The sequence below is a fragment of the Stegostoma tigrinum genome, chromosome 21, assembly GCF_030684315.1.
Source record: "Stegostoma tigrinum isolate sSteTig4 chromosome 21, sSteTig4.hap1, whole genome shotgun sequence".
NCBI lineage: Eukaryota > Metazoa > Chordata > Chondrichthyes > Orectolobiformes > Stegostomatidae > Stegostoma > Stegostoma tigrinum.
Window position 1 is genome coordinate 34,078,421 of NC_081374.1, and position 20,481 is coordinate 34,098,901.

Genomic DNA, 20,481 nt, shown 5'->3' on the forward strand with positions numbered 1-20,481 from the left:
AAAAAAACTGAAAATATTTCTAGCTTCTGAGTCTTTGAAATGAATACTAAACTTGGGCTTGAAGATGCCAGAAAACTTAAGACATATTTTTAATCTTACCTTCCCTGGCAGCTGGGTCCTGTGAAAACAACACTATTGAGGATGGAGAGAGTTAATGAGAACTGCAGATGCTGGAGAACCCGAGATAACACAGTGTGGAGCTGGATAAACACAGCAGGCCACGCAGCATCTTAGGACCACAAAAGCTGACATTTCAGGCCAGACCCTTTATCAGAAAGGGTCTAGGCCCGAAATGTCAGCTTTTATGCTCTGAAGATGTTGCTTGGCCTGCTGTGTTCATCCAGCTCCACACTGTGTTATCTCTACTATTAAGGATGGAAGAGAAGGAAGAGAAGAAGGGACAGATGATGGTATTTTGGCTGGATTGCTGACTAGTAGCTGAGATAACAGTTGCTAAAGTAGTTAAGGTGTCTGAGGTGATGATAGGAACAACCGAAATGGAGGAATTGTTCAACTCATCTTTTCTCCTACCAAAATGAGGCACTGGTAACCATTGATACTTACATAAGAATGGGTAACAGCGGATCACGGTACTGCAAGACTCAATTAATTGTAGGCTAAAATATGAATTAATTGTAGGCTAAAATATTGCTTCATCTCCAACACGTTTACCCTGTATCTGAATTTCTCTGTGGCAAGGTGTAGACAGTCCAGTTCGCAAAACCCACTCATTCTCTGGCTCATAAACCAGAAAACATTTGGGTCACCGAAAAAACATAATGGTCAAAGTTATAATAAGCTCAATGACGTTCTCTCATTCCTACATGGATTTGGAAGTCAAAACTGGTGAAGCTTGTCCTCTAAAGTCAAAATTGAGGGAATCAGTCAAGAACATGGGTCTCCTCAAGAGACAAATGCTCCCCGTCCTGTTACATCCAAAAGGCTAAAATATACTTACAATTTGGTCTGCAGGCAATTATTTTCCCAAAAGTTTACTATTTTACACAGCAGAAAAGAAATATTTCATTAATAGATTTCTGTAAGAATTATTGAGGAAACTTACAAAACAGAGAGGATTTGTTATCCACAAAATTTGAAACCGAACCAGAATTAGGGAATCTGAAATGTTGTGAAGAAAGTTGCAAAATGTGCATCTGGAGTATCATGGATTATACAAGTCAAATGTCAGACTAATATCAGTCCAAAATGCATTATTTGTGTTTACAGCTTAGAATTTCAATTCAGAAATCCATAACTTAAGTTAGTTTGTTAACATACATAACACTTTCCTACTGCTCAGTGATTTTCTTGAATACTTGGGTCATCCAGATCATAACATCCAGCGTTTAATCCTATAGCAATGTTAGGTTGGCTGTTATCAAAATGGATCCAGTAGGCAGCAGTCTATCAACATTCATTATCAAAATTCAAACAAAAGAGTATGGTAATGGAAGTGCTGCACTTTATAAAGCAACAATATCTTCAGGAGGTTACAAGAAAGAATTGTTAGGAAAAACAGGAAGAAAAATAAGTTATCATGGAATAAAATTAGAACTCCATGAGCATAGATGCATTTAAGAAGCAATTGTTCCTGATAAACATATTTGTAACAAAATACTGGCTGATTATGTTATGTCATGAGAATTGTGTTTGGTAGTCTCAAATTTAGACTGTCATCTCTTGTCTCTCCAGCTTTAAGCATGGACGGTTTTAATTGGTATCTGTAAAGATAGCAGCAGCATGTTATACAGTTCAGCTTGTTAACTCTGAACTCATCTCGTGTCATGGTTTTGCAAATTTAGATCTGTGTATTAGTGCTATCACTCACTAAAAGGATGAATGATGCAAAGTCATGACAACAACTCATCAGCTCTTCAGGAATGTCAAGGAGCGCAGTAACAAAGCATCGCATTGTTCCAACTGAAATTCAGCAGTATGTCACAGTACTTCTGAAAAAAATATGTACAAGGTAACTGCATGTTGAGCGTTGCATGTTTTCTCTTCAAATTTTACAAAGATTGAGTAAGACCTTGTTTGACAGTATCAATTTACAGAATAGCCCAGAAAAGTAACATATAAGTGACTGTTTTAACAAATCTCAGGCATTTGCACACAATATGGTTTTGAGAATGACTCATGGCCATGTAAAATACAGAATAACTAAGCTAAAAACAAACTAAAAAAAATCCCAGAATACAAAATTGTTCAACTATGGGTTTTTTAACCATAATTTTGACAAAATAACCTGGATAAAATGGTATTTTTAAAGTTTTCTCCACTTGAACTGCAAGAACAAACCCTGTTCTTACTCACCTTCGCTGATATAAAGGCACTGTGTTTGTGGTCGATGCATTTACAGACATGCTGCTTTCATTTCCCATGTGATTCATATCTCTGAAGTCATCCTTCCACTGTCGTCTTGTATACGAACCACTTCGTACAAGGCTAGCTGCTGATTCCCTTTAAACGCACAAAAAATAAATTCCCTCAAGTCACACAGTATAATGTTAAATGGAATAGTTCAGACCAGGTCTAGTTATTTAAAACTAGAAATCCATGATAAGTTATGGTCCATCAACAGAATTTTATTCAATTATAAACTGTAACATTAAAGCCCGGCATATGACTTGGTCATATGTCATCAAACCCAGCTCAAAGAAGGGTGGAGCAAAGCACGCAGGAGCACCACCAGCATACCTAAAGTTGAGGTGTCAACCTGGTGAAACTACAACATGAAAAACTTGCAAGCCAAACACTAGAAGCAGCATGCAAGTTAAGAGCTAAGCGAGCCCACTACCAACAGATCAGATCAAAGCTTTGTAGTCATCCTGCCATATCCAGCTGTGGATGGTGGTGGCCAATCAAACTACTGATATAAGTAGGAGGAGAATTCACAAATATCCTCACCCGCAATGATGGGAGAACCTTAAATCATCAGTGTAAATGTCAAGGTTGAAGAATCTACAATCACCTTAACCATCTCGGCTTCACCCTAAAATCCCCTACATTGCAGTTGCTGGTTTTTGGCAAATTAATTTTCCTTCACGTGATGTCTAAATCAGAAGGCACTGGGTACTGTAAAGACTATATGCTTGTGAAAATTCTGGCAGCAATACTGAAGGTTTTTGTTCAAGTAAGAGTTGTACAACTAACCAAACTACTCCAGTACAGTGATAGCACTGGCATCTATTAATCAATTTAACCCGATAATTACCACCAACTAGTTTATTCTTGATCAAAAGCAAATTCATAGATGGTGTCATCAACAGTGGTATTGGTGGCACTTACACAATGATAACCTGCTTATTTTGTGTTCCACCAAAGTCACTCAGCACCTGACTTTAATAAGGCCTTGGGTCTAGACACAGACAAAAGAGTTTGAACTCAAGAGGCAAGAGTGACGGCCCTTAATATCCATGCAGCTACCAATAATGTGACAATACAGAGCCATAGCAAAACTGAAGCAATGGAAGTCGGGGGAAAATTCCACTAGTTCTTGTCATACATAGTATTAAGGAAGATTGCTGTGGTTGATGGAGACCAGTCATCTGTCCCTGGGCTTTGCTACAAGAGTTCTTCCGAGTTGTGTCCTAGAGCCAAACACTTTCATCTGCTTCATCAATGGCCTTCCTTCAACTCAAGATCAGAAGTGGAGATGGTCACTGATGATTGCACAATGTTCAGTACCATTTACAACTCCTTAAAACTGAAGGAGTCCATGTGGAATTGAAGGAAAACCCTAGAGAATTTTCAGGCCCATGCTGAGGTTAACACAAACCAGGAGCAAAACTGGACGTGCCACATAAATACTGTGGTTAGTAGCAGAAGTCAGAGGTTAGAAATTCCAAGGTGATCTGCCTGCCTTGTGACTCCCCAATACCTGCAGACTACCTGCAAGGCACGAGCCAGAAGTGGAATGGTGCACCCTCCACTTGTCTGGACAAATGTGGCACCAAAAACAATTGAGAAGCTCAACACCATCCAGGACAATGCAGCCCACTTGATCGACATCCCATCAACCAACATGAATGTACAATACACTCCTCGCTCTACTAAGGCACAGTTGCAGCAGCATGTACCATACACAAAATGGAGTGCAGCAACTCACCAAGGTCCCTTTGACACCACATTCCAAAAAAATGACCTCTACAACCTACAAGGACAAGGGCAACAGGTTCACGGAAACATCACTATCAGTAAGTTCTCCTCCAAAACACACGCTGTCTTGATTAAGATCCTGCAACACTGAAAGAATGTCAATGAAGCCACAGAACTCCATTCCCAGCAACACTGGAATGCACTTATACCAGATGGATTGTGGAAACTTACCATCACCCACTCAAGGGCAATCAAGTATAGGTAACAAATGGTGGCTTTGCCGGTGATGCCCATGACCCTTGAGTATTTTTTTTAAAAAGTGGTATTTTACCATCAGTTGCATAAACCTGGTCAAGTTAACAGGAGCCTTTGTCTAGCATCCATAGAAGTATAGAGAAAAACAAAAATTGCTAGTTTTATAGGGTCATAGTGTACAGCACAGAAACAGGCCCTTCGACCCAACTCATCCATGCCATCAAATATTTTAAACTGATCTAGTTCCATATCCCTCTAAACCCTTCCAGATGCCTTTTAAATGTTGAACAAAAACAAAGCTGCTGGAAAAGCTCAGCAGGTCTGGCAGCATCTGTGGAGGAGAAAACAGAGTTTTGGGTCTGGTGCCTCTTCCTCAGAACCCTTTAAAATGTTGTTACTGTACTCATCTCCACCCAATTCCTCTGGCAGTTCGTTCCATGTATGCACCACCCTCTGCATGAAAATGTTGCCATTTGAGTCCCTTTTAAATCTTTCTCCTCTCACCTTAAGTCTATACCTCTAGTTTTGGACTTCCCTATCCTGGGAAAAAAAACCTTGGCTATTCACCCTAGCCATGCCCTTTATGATTTTATAAATCTCTACAAGGTCAGCCCTCTGTCTCCAACAAACCAGGGGCCAAAGCTCCAGCCTATTCAGCCTCTCCAGGTGTCACCCTGGCTTTTCCATTCTGCCCAAACCATATATCTTTAGTTATTGTGACAATGCTTATATGAAGAATGCTAATGCAATAAAGCACATTACTAATCATCGCAGTTTGCTACACAACTGTACTGGATGATGCTAACAACGCAGATTCAATCCTCACACTGGGTGCAGTAAGTCACAGACACCTATCTCTAGCTTCTTCCCATGTTCGAAGCATAGCATTGTTGTTGAAGCAGTATAATCAATTATGCCTTGATGGACTATGGCCAATTACTTCTAACTAGAAATGTACGCAAAGTGAACTACCTTGAGACAATATTTATGCGCCATATAGGCACACACACACACACTCCCCCAATGTTCCTCCCTACTTTATTAGATGCATACAACTCTTCAGTTACTAAAAGTAAAGCAGTTCTGAGCCGTCAAGTACTTTAAATGAAACAGAACTGACCTATTTTCCTTTTCCTCAATGTCAGATGAGCTGTGTAGTCTTCTGTTAGGAATTGTTGGTGCAACATAAACAAGCCTGGTTTTATTATCTTTATCCTGTATAACAAAAAAAAAATGTTTAATTATTAGTGTATGCATATTATATACGCTGTTAGTGCATAAAAACATGCTTTCCTCTTGAAACACACCTCAGGTGTTCATTTTCCACTACATATCAAAGTGTAAAGGTGTGACGACTTAAATTGTAGTGACTTTACATCTTTTAAGGCACTTGGGATTTGTCTCGACTTCATGCTGAACATACAACATGCACAGGTAAACAACAACCACCCGAGTGCTGGCCAATCTTCCCTGTAGCCATGCCAGAAGCTCATTCATTTTGATGGGTCTGTATCCAAACAAAATTATCAGAGACATGGTCGACAGAAATACAGAAGTACGCTACACATGTTTCTTTCCCATACACTGTAAGACAGAAAAGTGGCAAAAGATCTAATTGTCTGCAGTCATCCTTGCCTTTGCAGGTCTCCCACACTGGTCAAGGCAGCACTTTTGTCCTTAGCCATGACTGGGACAGACTTACAACACAGAAACACACATGAAACCACTGGAAGCACAACAGATTTTAAGTCTTCTACGTGCAGAACACAATATCCAACTGATACCACAGAGATACAGAAAAATCAGTCTCTGGATCTTCCTGGATTTGAAAACTAATTAGCTTTTGTATGATCTTTCACACTTACTTCAAAAAACAAACCGCTGGTGCAAATTCAAAGGTCACGTAAGAATGTTCCCTCACATAAGAATGTTCTATACATAATCAAGATCGTGGTGGAATAACACAACCTGCTTTCTTTTTGAGATAATGGGAACTGCAGATGCTGGAGAATTCCAAGATCATAAAATGTGAGGCTGGATGAACACAGCAGGCCAAGCAGCATCACAGGAGCACAAAAGCTGACGTTGTTTCGGGCCTAGACCCTTCATCAGAGAGGAGGATGGGGAGAGGGAACTGGAATAAATAGGGAGAGAGGGGGAGGCGGACCGAAGATGGAGAGTAAAGAAGATAGGTGGAGGAATGGGAGAGAGATTCCCTGAGGTTGGTCGGAGGGCCTGCTTTCTTTTTCCTTGTTTTTTTTCTTTTCTTCCATTTACTTTTGCTCTTTTTTATTCCTTTTTCTTTATTTTCTGTTATTTAAAGACCAGAGTGTGGTAGGTGAGACACGAAGCTCCAGCAGTGGTGGTGCCAGGACGAGCTGGACACAGTTTGGGGTCGTAGTCTGAACCAAAGCCTGGTCCGCAGCTGGACCCAGGAGTAGAAGCATCGGCAAAAGGGACGGGCAGCGGACCGGTAGCAATATCTGTGGGAGATTTGAGTGGGGAAGAGGAGGTATGCAACCTGCGCACCCCCAGGCCTATGTTTCCAGCTCGGATGTGGCGGTCACACAAGTGGCAGTGGTGGAGGCCCATGACAGAGACTCCAGAGCCTATCCTAGAGACCCAGGAGCCCTTGCAGTGACTGGAAGAGCAGCAGAAGAGGAACAGAAAGAAGAGAGAAGGACAAACTCTACTGAAGTAAAATCTTGTAATATATTCAGCGTTTCAACATGGTGCTTGTACTTGGGAAACACTTTGCATGTAACACATGAGAAAGCACTTTTCACTGAGTTTATATATACACGTGACACCAAGTCCAAATCCAGGGTGACGGCCAAGTGGTATTATCACTAGACTATTAATCCAGAGGCCTAGATTACATTCTGAGGGCTTGGGTTCAAATCTTGCCATGGCAGATCTGGAATTAGGAGTGCAATGGTGACCACGAATCAATTGTCAATTGTCAGGAAAACACATCTAATTGACCAATGTCCTTTAGAGAAGGAAATCTGCTGTTCTTACCTAGCCTGGCCTACATGTAACTCCAGACCCACAGCAATGTAGTTAACTGTCAACTGTCTCTGGGCAACTAGGGATGGGCATTAAATTACAATAAGTAATCTGTGGTCACAGACTTCTAAATCCTCAGCAAATTGGGAACTTTGCAATTTGAATAGGAGATTCTGCTCAGGACTCCCTAAGAAATGCAGAGATATACTTCATTCTGACAGTTCTGCTAATAGCATTGAGCTGGAAGAGGAAGGCAAACCGCGATGCCTCTTTCACAGTAGGCAATTGCATTAACTGAAAACTAAAGGTCCTGACAGCTATTTTGATAGCTGTTGTCAGTCAGCAAGTACATAGCTAAGTGTAACATTATGTTATGGAGAGGATAGTACACCAGATAAGTAGACAGCTGGAGAAGAATGCTAGATGATTTCATGGTACAGCTGTTTGGGGGGGATGCCAAATGAGTTGGGTATAGGATGTCAACTAGCGAGGGGTTAGTGCGCTAGAGGTAGGTTGCCAGATGAGTATTAGTTTGTTGAATAGTTACTCAGATATTTAATGTTCAAACCTTTCCTGCGTAACTATTTTATTTAATTTCTTTGGAACCCTCTGAGGTCTCTGATTTAATTAAAGACATTCAGAGGTTTTCAAGAAGAGACGAATTGCCCAGCAGAAAAATTAATTTTCCTGGGCAATTACTTTAGAGTGCACACACACAACTCCCATTTACACTGGCATGACAGCTGTCTGGCTATCAGAAAATCCAGGCCAATATCTTAAACAGCAACTGTGGTTCGGACACAACATATGCTTGAAAATGCACCAATGGCACTGTTCAGACAAAATATTCAATTCTAATTGCTACCAATGAAACAGAGGTGTTACTATATTCTGCAAAAAAAAAATCAAAAATTGCACCTTTACCCGGTTATCAAATATGGTTGAAAGACGTGGACTTGAAGCAGATCGGATAATCCCAAGGGAGTCCTTCTCTTTCAGTGCTTGGGAGCTACTAATTTCACTCAGTGCATCATGGCTTCCAGTCTTCCTTAACCCCAATCTCCAAGAAGCTGGAGACTCATCTTTACCTTCTTCATCTTTGGCAGGAGATTTGAGAAAAGGGCTAACAATCTGAAACAAGGTAAAAATTTTAATTGCATGATTTCTACAAATCTTGATTCATAAAGCTTGCAAAAAGTTTTGGTTCATGATTAATCTTGATGGCAATTTATTGTTTGTAAAATGGTGTCACAAGGATTAAAAGATCTTAAAAAATGAAAAAAAATGCCACATGCAACCAGCTTTCAATCACAAAAGAAATTACTGAAATGAAGCTCAAAATAAACTTGCATTCACATGATGCCTTAACTGGTCTTTGGAACAACTTTACATCTTCACAATTAAAAAAAAGTCAACATTAAGGCAAGTATGAATGCATTTTAACACCAGGTTCCACAAGGTACAAACAAAAATAAAATTCCAAATTGGCGAGTGACTAAATACATCAAAAATATCTCATTCCTTGAGCACATACTTGTTCAGGCATACAAGGAAAGCTTACGTCAATCAAATTAGGCAGGTCAAAGCGCAAAACTGATTCACAATACATAGATTTATGCAACTTGCTCAGACGCGTATTGGCACATATCTATCGTAGTTAGGATTTGAACTCGAACCTTCTAGCCCAGATGCAGTAGCACTACCACGGTGCCACAACCCCCACCAATTCAGGGACAAAATGATCAGAATATGGTTTTAACTTATCCAGCTTAATCTGCAATTGACTTACATTAATGATGCCCTCAAAGTTCTAGATAACCTATTCTATAATTTCCTTCATCACAACCTTCTCAAAGATTTATATTTTGTTTTACGTTGGCCCTTTCAGACTACAGTTTTATCTGAATTATCAAGACAATTCTTTCCAAAGTCTCTCAATACGTGGTGACCATTTTCTTTGAAACACATTTATCATTCAAAAAAAACATTATTGCTCCACTAATAGCAGAGGTGGTTTCATCTTCGTTATGAATGAAGATTCCATCATCAGAAAGGGGTAAAATTAAATGCAAAAAAAAGTCGCACTGACATCTTACTGCATAGAAACCATCTGGGGATATATACAGGAAATAATGCTTAATCTAACGTGCAGAAATACACTGGTCAGAAAAAGACAGTTGTAGCACACTGAACAAATAGTCAAAGTAACAGAATCTCCTCACATAATACAGAAGCAAAATACTGGAACTGACGCTATAATATTTTAATATTTAGCTCTTCATTAAGAACAAAACTGTAACCATAAAATGTCCCTCTTTTGCAAGTCAGAAATACCAGCAGTTTCAAAATCAAGAAATTGGGATGATCTTTGCAGGTAGAACTCCAATAATGGCATTACCGGACATTACAGCTGGAAATCTCTAGAATTTGGAACAAAAATACGGCACACTGTTGGCAAAATTCAGGTCCCGGTAAATATCTTAAAAACACTGGAATGAATCAGGCACAAGATGATAATCCAAACTCAAATCTGAGGAAAAATGATAGGTAAGTAGACATTGCAGAGCTTTAAAAAGAACTGACACATCTGATTTTTAAAATAATCAGTGGCAAAGACAATACACAAAAATATTCAATTTATATATCTGCTGACAGATTCTATCCACTACCCAAAATTGTATACATACAAAATATTATGTGGTTGGTAGTACGTGGTAGGTTGTTTGTAATCAAAGAAGGAGCTCAGTTTCTAAACAAATAACTTCACCAACACAAAAGACTACCTGCCTCAACCTCCATAACTTTGCCCAACTTTATTTCTCCCTCAGGTCTTATGCTATTCAAATGCACAAAACGTGTACTTGTCACAACTAGACTAAACTATTCCCAGATGTCCTAGGCAGAATGTCCTCTGCCATCAACTTCAACTCATCTATAACCTTGCTGTCCTTTTTCCAAACCAACATCCAGTCTTATTAATCTATCATTTTTGACATTAGTTTCTAGCCCTGTAACATCTCAAAGTTAAAATTCAGGTTTTTAAAATTCTTTCATGGTCTCAACTTTGGCTTATTTAAAATCTCTTCCAGCCCTATAAACAGTTCCAAGCTCTACTCCTTGCTCAATCACATTCATTTTATCCCAGCAACATTCTGAACTTTATTCTGCAAATTCTCTTAACCTCTCATTCAGCATTTAGCAGGCCTCCTTAATAACTACCATTTTTGTAATCTACAAATATTTTGATTTTCTCTGCCTTCACTTCTTTCTTTATATTGTGGGAATGTTTTGGTTTATATGAATGCAAATTGTTAATGAAATTGGAATACTGTAATTGCACTAGTATACCTTCATGACAGTGCTTCAGATAATAATGTAAACAAGATAAATGTCTATGGCAATTACCTAATTACCTGCAGAAAGAAATTCAGTGCTCACCTGCCCCTTGTTATACAAAACACAGAATCAGAGTTGCATTTCACCTTTCTTGTTGTAGTGGTAGCTGTGAATCTGGTGGACTGCCCTGTGGTTGGAGCATGCTGCAAGCTTCTGCTGTTCAGTTTGCTATTTATATTATTTTTGATAGATGGCTTTGACTTCTCTGACAGAAAGAAAAGCATATTTTGATGTTTTATCATGAAGAGGTATACTTCACAATAAAAATCTAAGTTAGCAATCAGAACTCAGACGGTTGCTCTAACAATTTCAAACATTGGTAACACGAACAACAGATAATGATCAAAGCTCAGGTGCAAAACATCAGAATTTACTTTAGACTTCCTAGTCTTTACTGTGTAGTGAACAGTCGGACAGTAAGCTTAATACATGGCAGCTCAAACATGTAGAATGTCTATCCCGTGGCATGGGGCGAGTGGTGAGCATTTTGTGTGGCCTAGATGATCACATGCAGGGAGTGTCACCAGCTGCGGAAATTTGAGACCCCAGTTTCAGAACTTGAGCAGCAGTTCAAGTCATTATGGTGCTTCGGCAAAAGTCAGAACTATGTGAGTAGGCAGTTAAGAGGCATGCAAGTGTGGTGGGGGAGAAGGTATGACCACCAGATAGTTTAGGAGTGCTAAGCAAGTAGTACAGCTTGTCAGATGAATGGAGCTGAAAGAGTATTCAAATGGGAGTAGAACAAAGTTGTTTATAAGAAGCATATTAATGATGCAAACAAAACTTGAGTGCAAAATGTCAACTTCAAACAAGGTCAAAATATAGAATAATCTTAAAAAGACAAAATTAAAAGCATTCTAGCTGAATGAATGCAGCACTCAATGAAGCAGGTAAATTGATGGCAAAAATAAAAGCAACACAGTCTGATATGACTGCAATGCAGGGGCTAAGAACAGGTTTTACAACATTTAGAGTATTGGAGTCATACACCATTGATGAATTGCTGAATGCATATCAGATAGTTTTCTGTAGCAGCATGTTGAGGAAGCAATTACAAAAAAAGATTATTTTAGATCTAGCATTATGCTATGAGCAATAGCAGATCAGTAATTTTGTAACAGAGTCCTGAGCGAGAAGCGATTGATCACAGAAAATTTTAAGCTTGGAAGGATATAATTTGACTCAAAGCTACAGCCTTAAATCTAAGCCAATGGAAACATGAAAATATGAGGGGGCAAACTGTTTATGGTGGCCTGTAAAATCGTAAAACAGTATGACGATAGAAAGGCAATTAACAAAGTTAATAGTTGATTACTACATGGTTTACAACAAACATACATTTCCTTAAATCACAAAAATCTTAATGGAAAAAGTGAGTTGACTGAGGGAGGAAAGGATCTAACCAGGACACTGACGAGTAAAACCAGTCTGTCAGCAGTAATAACTACTTGCTACACAGTGCTGGCTTTCCAAATCAAACTTACAAACTTCAATCATAGGAATGCTTTGTTTTCTTTTTGTCAGCGGGGACAGGTTGTAGCAAACAAGAAGTAATGTGGTAGCTGAATCACAGAATTTTACAGACTAGATAGTGCTGCTACAGGGAAACACAACCTGTGTTAAGAAAAACTGTTTTCAGAGGCACGTTTCAGATATTTCAGTTTGCGACTGTCAGAGTTTTAAGTGCAGATAATTTCTGTGCTATTCAAAACTGAGCAAATTTTCTCAAACCTGTAATAATGATGAATTGGGAAAACACTGACTACAGAACTATACAACGAATCTGAACAATTTAAAAGTCAATCAATTGTGCAGCAACAAATATTGCTTTAAACCTAAGTATGTGGATGCAAACAGCAAATCCTTGCTGCCTGACACTTTATTGCAAAGTACACTGCTGATCACCTTGCAATTCTAGTAATTTCTTTCCAAATAAAGTAAATCAATACTAACACAGAAACAGTGTAAAAGAGGAAGCGTGTAAAGTAGAAACACTCAATCTTTACAAATCACTAACTAGAATCTCAGCCAGATGTTGTGTGGCTGTAGGTAGAAGTTAAGATGAACAGGTGCATTTTTAAAAACCGTTTGCACACTAAATTTGTGATAGGCAGTAAATTGTCTGAAAAGATGGTGAGTGCAGAATCAAAAGTAATTTCTATAAAATAATTAAATATATATTTAGAAAAGATCAGTTGTAAGGCATGGAAAAAAAAAGAGGGATACTACTTAGAAAGCACTGTCACAATGAGTAGGAAGAGGCCAATGAATCACCTTGTACCCTATAAGATTCAATTTCTGTAACAAAATTGTTTTTCACGATGAGCACTTAATTGGGGTTTGTTTTATTGTTTCCAACTACAACAATTAATTTGCTTTTAACTTGTATTAAAATTACATCTACAGTACAAAGTTGTACCATATGGCCTTGTAACTGAAATTATTCAAAAGGTGACGGATAAAGGAAAGCAAAATAATACCACCATTTGAAAATTTAAACATTGAAAACTTTTCCTGCATTGTTATGAATTATTTTCCTTCAGACTTACCTGTATCTACGTCCGACTCGGAATCAGAGGCATCATCCTCCTCTTCAGAACTGGAAGTACTGGATTCATCTTTCTTACTTTCTTCATTGATTTTTTCTCGCTCAGACAATTTATACTTTGTTTCTTTATCTTCAGAAAAGATAGTATCTTCACTATAACAATGAGGAAACAAGTCAAAATCAGTTAACTGCACAAATTACTTCAAAAGGCTGATTTCATGAATTAATGTGATATATGACAAAACGAACACAATGCAAAAATTTCTAACGGCTGCAAAATAGTTGTTTTTAAAATGTTTGGGAAATATGCTGCAACACTGCTCTACAAAGGCAAAATCACAAAACTAAGGCACAAGATAGGCAGACAGCAGTTAGAACAAAAAGTTCCCAAGGTCAAGTGCTGATTTTCTTTTGGTGGTGGGGGAGAGGGGGTGCGGCTGGAAGAGGTAAAGTTTGTAGCAATTACCTACGTGTGTGCACCTTTTCAGAACAGTTTAAACTTAACAAGGCTCATTACAGGCAATTTTCTTTTTACTGTACATTTTAAAAGGTAAATTTATTTTCCAGTCTTCCCTCTTTAAATCATTTAAAATGAGATCAAATCAAGCAAGGGAAGAAAAGCAAAATACCCTTACTTCTAAAGAAGGGTCCTGATCCAAAACGTCAAGCTTTCCTACTCCTCTGATGCTGCTTGGCCCGCTGTGTTCATCCAGCTTCACACTGTGTTATCTCTTACCATTACTAAACCTGATTAATTTTTTTTTAAATGAAATGAAATAATTTCAAAACTTAATATTTTGATGCATGACAAGGCAAACTAAAGCTACATGGTGGCACACAATTACATACACCATTGACAAACATCAAGTTAATGGACCCTGAAAAGCAATTCCAAAAAGTGCTAATGTATGGCAAAGCACTCAATAATGGAAGGTTGAAGAACAATCCTATAATGGTGATTGTGTAGTGATGTTTAGTGACAGAAACCAGCAACAAAACAATCAATGACGGCAACGCAGAACAGTGCAAGCCTCTTCAAACTAGTATACAATAACTAAATTGGGATGAATTGTCAAATTTCCAAAGTGTTATACTGAAGTTTCAAATATTAGCCTCGTAAACTTTGTTTTACATGTCTGCGTAATTATCAAACTGAAACACATGCCTCGGTAGAACTTTGCACATCTATTTTGGATAAGTTGTGCTCGAAAATGTTGAATTGTGCGCCACATTCAAATGTCAGTACAGCTTTAAGACATTCGCCATGGTATAATCACAGCATGTACTGGAGTATAAACGTCTCAAAGTCCATCTTACCTCAGGTCACTTGAAACATGGTACTTCACCGAAAGCACACTCCTCTGTTCTAACACAATAACTTAATATTGGCCCAGATATTATCCCTGAGGGATGTAATGTTTGTTCATAATAACTAGTTGTGATAATTGTTGGATTCTCCAACACCATGATATCCACACCCAGGCAACATAAACATTGTTGCTTATTCCTAAATGCAAATTTGGACCATGTAATCGCAGTCAACTTTGGTGCACAATTTAGTCCTCCTTTAAATTAAAAATTGAGTAATGAACCCAATGATATCCCATTCAATCAACCACGCACACCAACCCCCAACCCCTCCCACCTTATCTCTCTCAAAACACATGGAATTCATATCCTCAAACAAAAAAAAAAATCAGCCACAGGATTCAGAAGCAGCCGAGCATATGAAACAAACTCAACACAAAGGGCCAAATTTTCACAGGTGTCTCCAGTTTGCCCTTGGCCATTTTGCTGTAGGTGCCCTCCTAAAGAGCTGGCTTTGGTAGCTCTTAAACTAGAGGACTGAGAGCTTTGAAATTCCAGCTATGCAAAATGGCAAAGGTGCCTTTGGACAGGCAAGTAGAAATAGCAAACTCTACTTAGAGAAGAGCACAAGGCTCACTGATCACAATGAAAAAGCCCTTGGAACAGAGAGGGGAAATGCTGGGGCCAGGCAGAGCTACACCTCCTAACATGGCCCCCTCTTCAGGTTAAGCAGCAGCCTATGATGGCTGCTAGGTGCTGTCAGTACATCTCCATGAAGCTAAAGACAATTCCAACACCAGCAACACAGAGCACTTCATTTAATAAAATGGGACATCGGCTGCTGGTCTATCTCCTACCCATCATTAGAAAATTTCCACTGTAAAGGCTTGAAGTCAAGGTCCCATTTCAAGCCGATTGTCATTATAATTTCATTGAAAGGACAACTGCAATTAAAAAACATCTGGTCAGTTAATACCGATTAGTCTTTGAACCAACCATAACTCAATATCTAGGTTATTCCCATAGTAAGTATACGTATGATTTTGGAAAGCAGTAATGTTATATCATTCAGCAGGCCAGACCCGCAAGAAAGTCAAGTTGTCCTCAAGAATATACATTACACAGACAGACATTATGGACTACAAGATTTTTGTTCATCTCCTCATGACCCCTAAAGAAATGTTTCCATCAATGACTGAATGCGGAGACCTGACCTAACTCCATAAACTCAAATTTGCCACATAACTCTTAATGCTATTGGTTAATAATCCGAAAACTGAGTAATCCATTTTTCAACAACCAATCTATTAGCCACTGTTATTTACAGACATATTTCCTAATTTCAATTCTGAAAGTTCTGGCTCCACTTTTTAAACTAGGTCCCCTAGTCCTGGGCTTCTCAATTAGCAGAAATTGTTTCTCCTCAACTAACTTATTTGCTCCATCTAACACCTTGAAAACATTCGTTAAAACACCCCACGCCTTCCAAATCAGGTAATTCAACTTATCAATTATTATCGCCTGTAGTTCAATCTTTGGAATCCAGACATCATTCCACTAAAATCGATGGTGCACACCATCTAATGTATCTTCCTGGAAAAAGTTATTGTCTCATCAGGGCTTCGTACAGCTGAAACATAACTTCCACCTGCTTGTCTTGTTGTCCTTTTGATGAAAAGTCAAGCATTCCATTAGCTTTTTTGATCATTTTCTGTACCTGTCCGTGACATTTTAATTGAAATCCATCTGGATCATCAACATTCCTTATAGCCTTAAATTTCCTTCGACCGTCATCATTTCTAGCATTGATCATTTACAATGTACCCTCTTTAATATATTTTAGGTCCAAAGTGTGCAATCTCGCATTTGCCCGCACTGAAAGTCATTTGTCTGGTTTACCCATTCAATTAATTTTTGTATCATCTTCCACTTCTAATATTGCATGCCTTGCATCATTAGCAAACTTGCATATATGTTTTTTTTTCTAACCATCTAACTTGTCACCAGAGTGAAGCTGGAGATTGTACTGCTCACCCATTTAAAAATTTAGCTGAAAACCACACCAGGTCCTGGCACTATCAACAGCCATCTTTCTGGTGAGAAACAGTCAGTTCGTAGTTGAAAATCATCAAGTACTCCTCTATTGTAGCTAATGACAGTAACTACAAAATCAAGTTGTTCCCCAACATTTTTCCTCCACCAATCAACCTGTTCAGAGACATCATTATACACGAATGGAGCAGGCTGGACTTGCATTCAGACCTCTGGGTCCAGAAGTAGCTACTGAAGGTCAGTCACCTAAGCAAGAATGATGTGAGGCACATTGAACACAAACAAAACCAGATTATAGGCATGATTCAATGATTCTTTGAATTGTCCAATGAATAATTTGCATACATAGAACTGCTGCAAAATACGAAGTTGGAGAAGAGGGTTAGAATGCAAGATAGTTTACATTAAGCCGACTTACTGGTTGTTGCAAAATATTTAAGTTTTCCAAAACAAATGCATGCAACATTTGGCTAGCTATCATTTAATTCTATTTCTGGAAACAGTGGTTCATAGGGAGACAAAGATAAACCTTACAGAAAAGGATACCAACAAGTTATTATTATATGTTAAACAACAATAGTTGATTAATTTTAGATGCAATCCACATCAATGAAAAATTAACAGAAAATTCAGCATTTGTCATAGTTCAAATACCTCAAGTGCTTGGTCTGGACTTTGCAATTTACAGTTGATTCAATGAGTGTTGATTTCACGGCTCGTTTCTCAGTACGAAGCTATTGAAGAAACCAAACTACAATATCAGATTCAAAAAACTGCATAACAATTGTAAACTAATTCCATATTCAATACACAAATACAAACTCAGTTAACCACTGCCATCATATCCTCTACTCTAAACACTTGCTCTCCACAACATGTAAAGGGCATAGATTTTCCACTTCACTGGAGTTAATATCCTTCCTCAGAATGGTATGATCTTCCTCATCAGTCAACAATGTTAACCAAATAGTTTTTCCTTTTTGTCAGTCCCCCCTAAAAACTGAATACCACTGGGCATTTAGTTCCCAACCCTGCTCACTCTGCAGCAGGTCTCTGTAATCCCAACTACATACCTGTTTATTTCATTTCTATTTGCGCTACTAATTCGTCCACTTTATAGTGACTAATTTGCAACTAGGCCTTAAGGCTTGTCTTTTTAACATTCTTAGTCTGGTTCGCATTATTTTATGCCGTGGCCCTGCTTGATTCTTGCTCTTCAATTCTCTGGTTATCACTTTCTTTTCCCATAATCTTTTGTTTTTGTCCTCATTTACCTGTCATTTGTCTCCTTGTATAACTTCCCATCCTCCTGTCATTTCAGTTTAAATCCTTCAATCACACTAGCCAATTATTCCCCCAGGACATCAATTGTGGTCATGCCCAGGCAAAGCCTGTTCAGTATGCACAGGTGTCACCTCCTCCAGAATCAGTCCCAATGTATCAGGAATCTGATACCCTCCCCATCACCATGTACTTGTTTGATTTTTCCTACTATGTCTCCTCCAACTAGCACATGACACTGACAGCGATTCTCAAGTCGCTATCTTTGATGTCCTACTTTCAACTTTGCTTCCTAACTGCCTTCAAAATAACTTTCTGCTTTCAGGATAACCTCATCCTTTTTTGAACTTATTATTGATACACAAATTCATCCTCCCATTCCAAAATGTCCTGGAAATTTAAGATCAACTTGCATCTAATCAGAACCTCAAAAGATCATAAAATGCTTTGCCGCTAGAAACTACATTTGAATTGCAATAATATAAAACAAAGCACTGTGATTGCTGACGATCTGAAACAGGTACAGAATTTGCTGGAGAAACTCAGCAGGCCTGGCAGCTTCAGTGAGAAAATGCAAAGTTCAGAATCCAGTGACCCTTCTTCAGAACTGGACTTGAACCAATTCCACTTTCTCTTCACAGATGCTGCCAAATTTGCTGAGTTTCTTCAGCAATTTGTTTTTATTTGAACTGTAGTCACTGTTCATATATTATTTCAAAAATTTCTTTCCCTGTAGTTTTATCCATAGCTTAGGTTTCAATATTTCAGGTCCAAGCTCCTTGAAAATGTAAGCTTTTCACATTAAGTTACTTTCGGAATTACTTTCAAGTTTAAACTCTAATATTGAAACATATAACTATTGTTCCTTTCAAAGGATAATATATAGACTACTCATTTTCTACATGTCAGTGAGAAATTTGAAATATTAATTGAATAGATTTCCGAACCACCAAAATATTGGATTAATGGTAAAAGTGAGCATGGACTGAGAATACCTTAGCAGACAGGTTCTTGGATAGTGAAAACCAGTTAGACTTCATTTTGTTTTTATTAATAGAATTCTCCATGGCATTGTTACAAGTGGATCAGAGAATTCAGTTATATAATCAGAGACTTTATATCAAATCAGATGATATTAGAGACATGATCTACAATGGTTAATTCAATAATTTAATTTTCAACAACTTTTTTAAGTTTTTTAATTGATGACTGAACTCCTCATTCCTCAAATCAGTCTATTACTCTGCAATGACGGATGAATTTGCTTTACTTGTACCCATTTATCCAAAACAAAAGTTTTCATCTTCTAGTTGTAAGGTATTCAGCTGCATCGGAAAAGAAGAATATGTCTAGTGGCTCTTAGTATAGTTCTGTACTTTTATAAAAATTAACACAATCCTGGGCTTTGCAGCAATAGCAGATTAGGCTAAAGTTTGCCAGCATCAGGCTGGGAGGTCCTGCATTTAGGTGAGAGCTGTCAATGTTTGGTAATCCTGGAGTTCAGCATTACTCCAAGAGGGAAATAGGCACTTTTTGGAAAGTGAAGAAAATCTTTGACACTATTAAGGTTGGAATAAAAATTTCAGTTCAACTATGTCTGTCATTCAGGAAGAAAGGTACACCGATTCAGACTGACATCCCTCAATAGGAAATTATATACCTGGAGTATGAGTTTCTGATTTTACAGGGGACCTTGAAATATTCATTCGCTGCTTTGAAATTGGTTCCATGATATACCTATACTGCTGTGGCTGCTCCAAGAAAAAGAATGTTGATAGACACAGCCAATACTTGGGACTTTGAAAGTTTCAGATATCCATTCGTAATGTAAAAAATAATTCAAAGTGCAATGTGTTATTTCTGCACTTGGGTTTAACAGCTTTGAATAACCATTTTGAACAACAGGTGATTACAGTTTATTTCTGATTAACAAATACAATGGCATTACTCAAAGTAATTATTTTATACAAAAATGTTTAAATTCTTACTTTGGATTAAACAGTACTAAATAAAAAAGTGATTCCAGCTAAAAATCAAATTGTGAAGTTACAACAGAAGTGTGCTTTGTATGTAGTATCAAAATATGGCAACACAATAATAGGGGTGAAGGGTCACCAAAATTCTGGTCATGAGGGCAGCCAATATGTCCACTAGCCAAGAATTTGAAGTGCAGACGAGCATGAAAATTCACTGCAGTCAGCCAACGTTGAATGGAATATACCAGTGCAAAAAGCCTCAGCAATCTGAGATATTTGCAAAGGAAGCCCAAGCAGACAATGGCACAGCTATTTTGTGGCCAAAAGTAAAGCTGTAGGTTAAGAAAAAATTAATTGGAGTTAATATTGACACTTCCAAACCGTTCAGATATTTCAAAGATTCTAAATGATTTATTTAAAGGAACGGCACATATACCTGTATACCTATACCATACAGGGAAAAAAAGTAAGACCGAAAAACAAAAGCAATACACTGTTCAACACAATTAACAAAACCTGTGGCAGCATCCAGAATCCAAGTAGTTCTTCTAAAGTCAG

At 38.1% G+C, this 20,481-nt stretch overlaps 1 protein-coding gene across 5 annotated transcripts in view; it reads right to left on the reverse strand.

The window, feature by feature from the left end:
* LOC125462731 (protein phosphatase 1 regulatory subunit 12B-like) overlaps window positions 1-20,481 on the reverse strand; it is a 227,466-nt gene that overhangs the window by 107,990 nt on the left and 98,995 nt on the right. For 4 of the 5 annotated variants that reach the window (XM_048553013.2, XM_048553012.2, XM_048553011.2 and 1 more), the window contains 6 exons: window positions 17,321-17,400; window positions 13,308-13,459; window positions 10,845-10,963; window positions 8,281-8,493; window positions 5,474-5,568; window positions 2,314-2,460 (listed from right to left, as the gene is read on the reverse strand). In XM_048553013.2, coding sequence (XP_048408970.2) covers window positions 2,314-2,460; window positions 5,474-5,568; window positions 8,281-8,493; window positions 10,845-10,963; window positions 13,308-13,459; window positions 17,321-17,400 — 806 coding nt within the window. The remainder of the gene's footprint in view (window positions 1-2,313; window positions 2,461-5,473; window positions 5,569-8,280; window positions 8,494-10,844; window positions 10,964-13,307; window positions 13,460-17,320; window positions 17,401-20,481) is intronic. The other variant, XM_048553010.2, reaches the window with a different exon arrangement.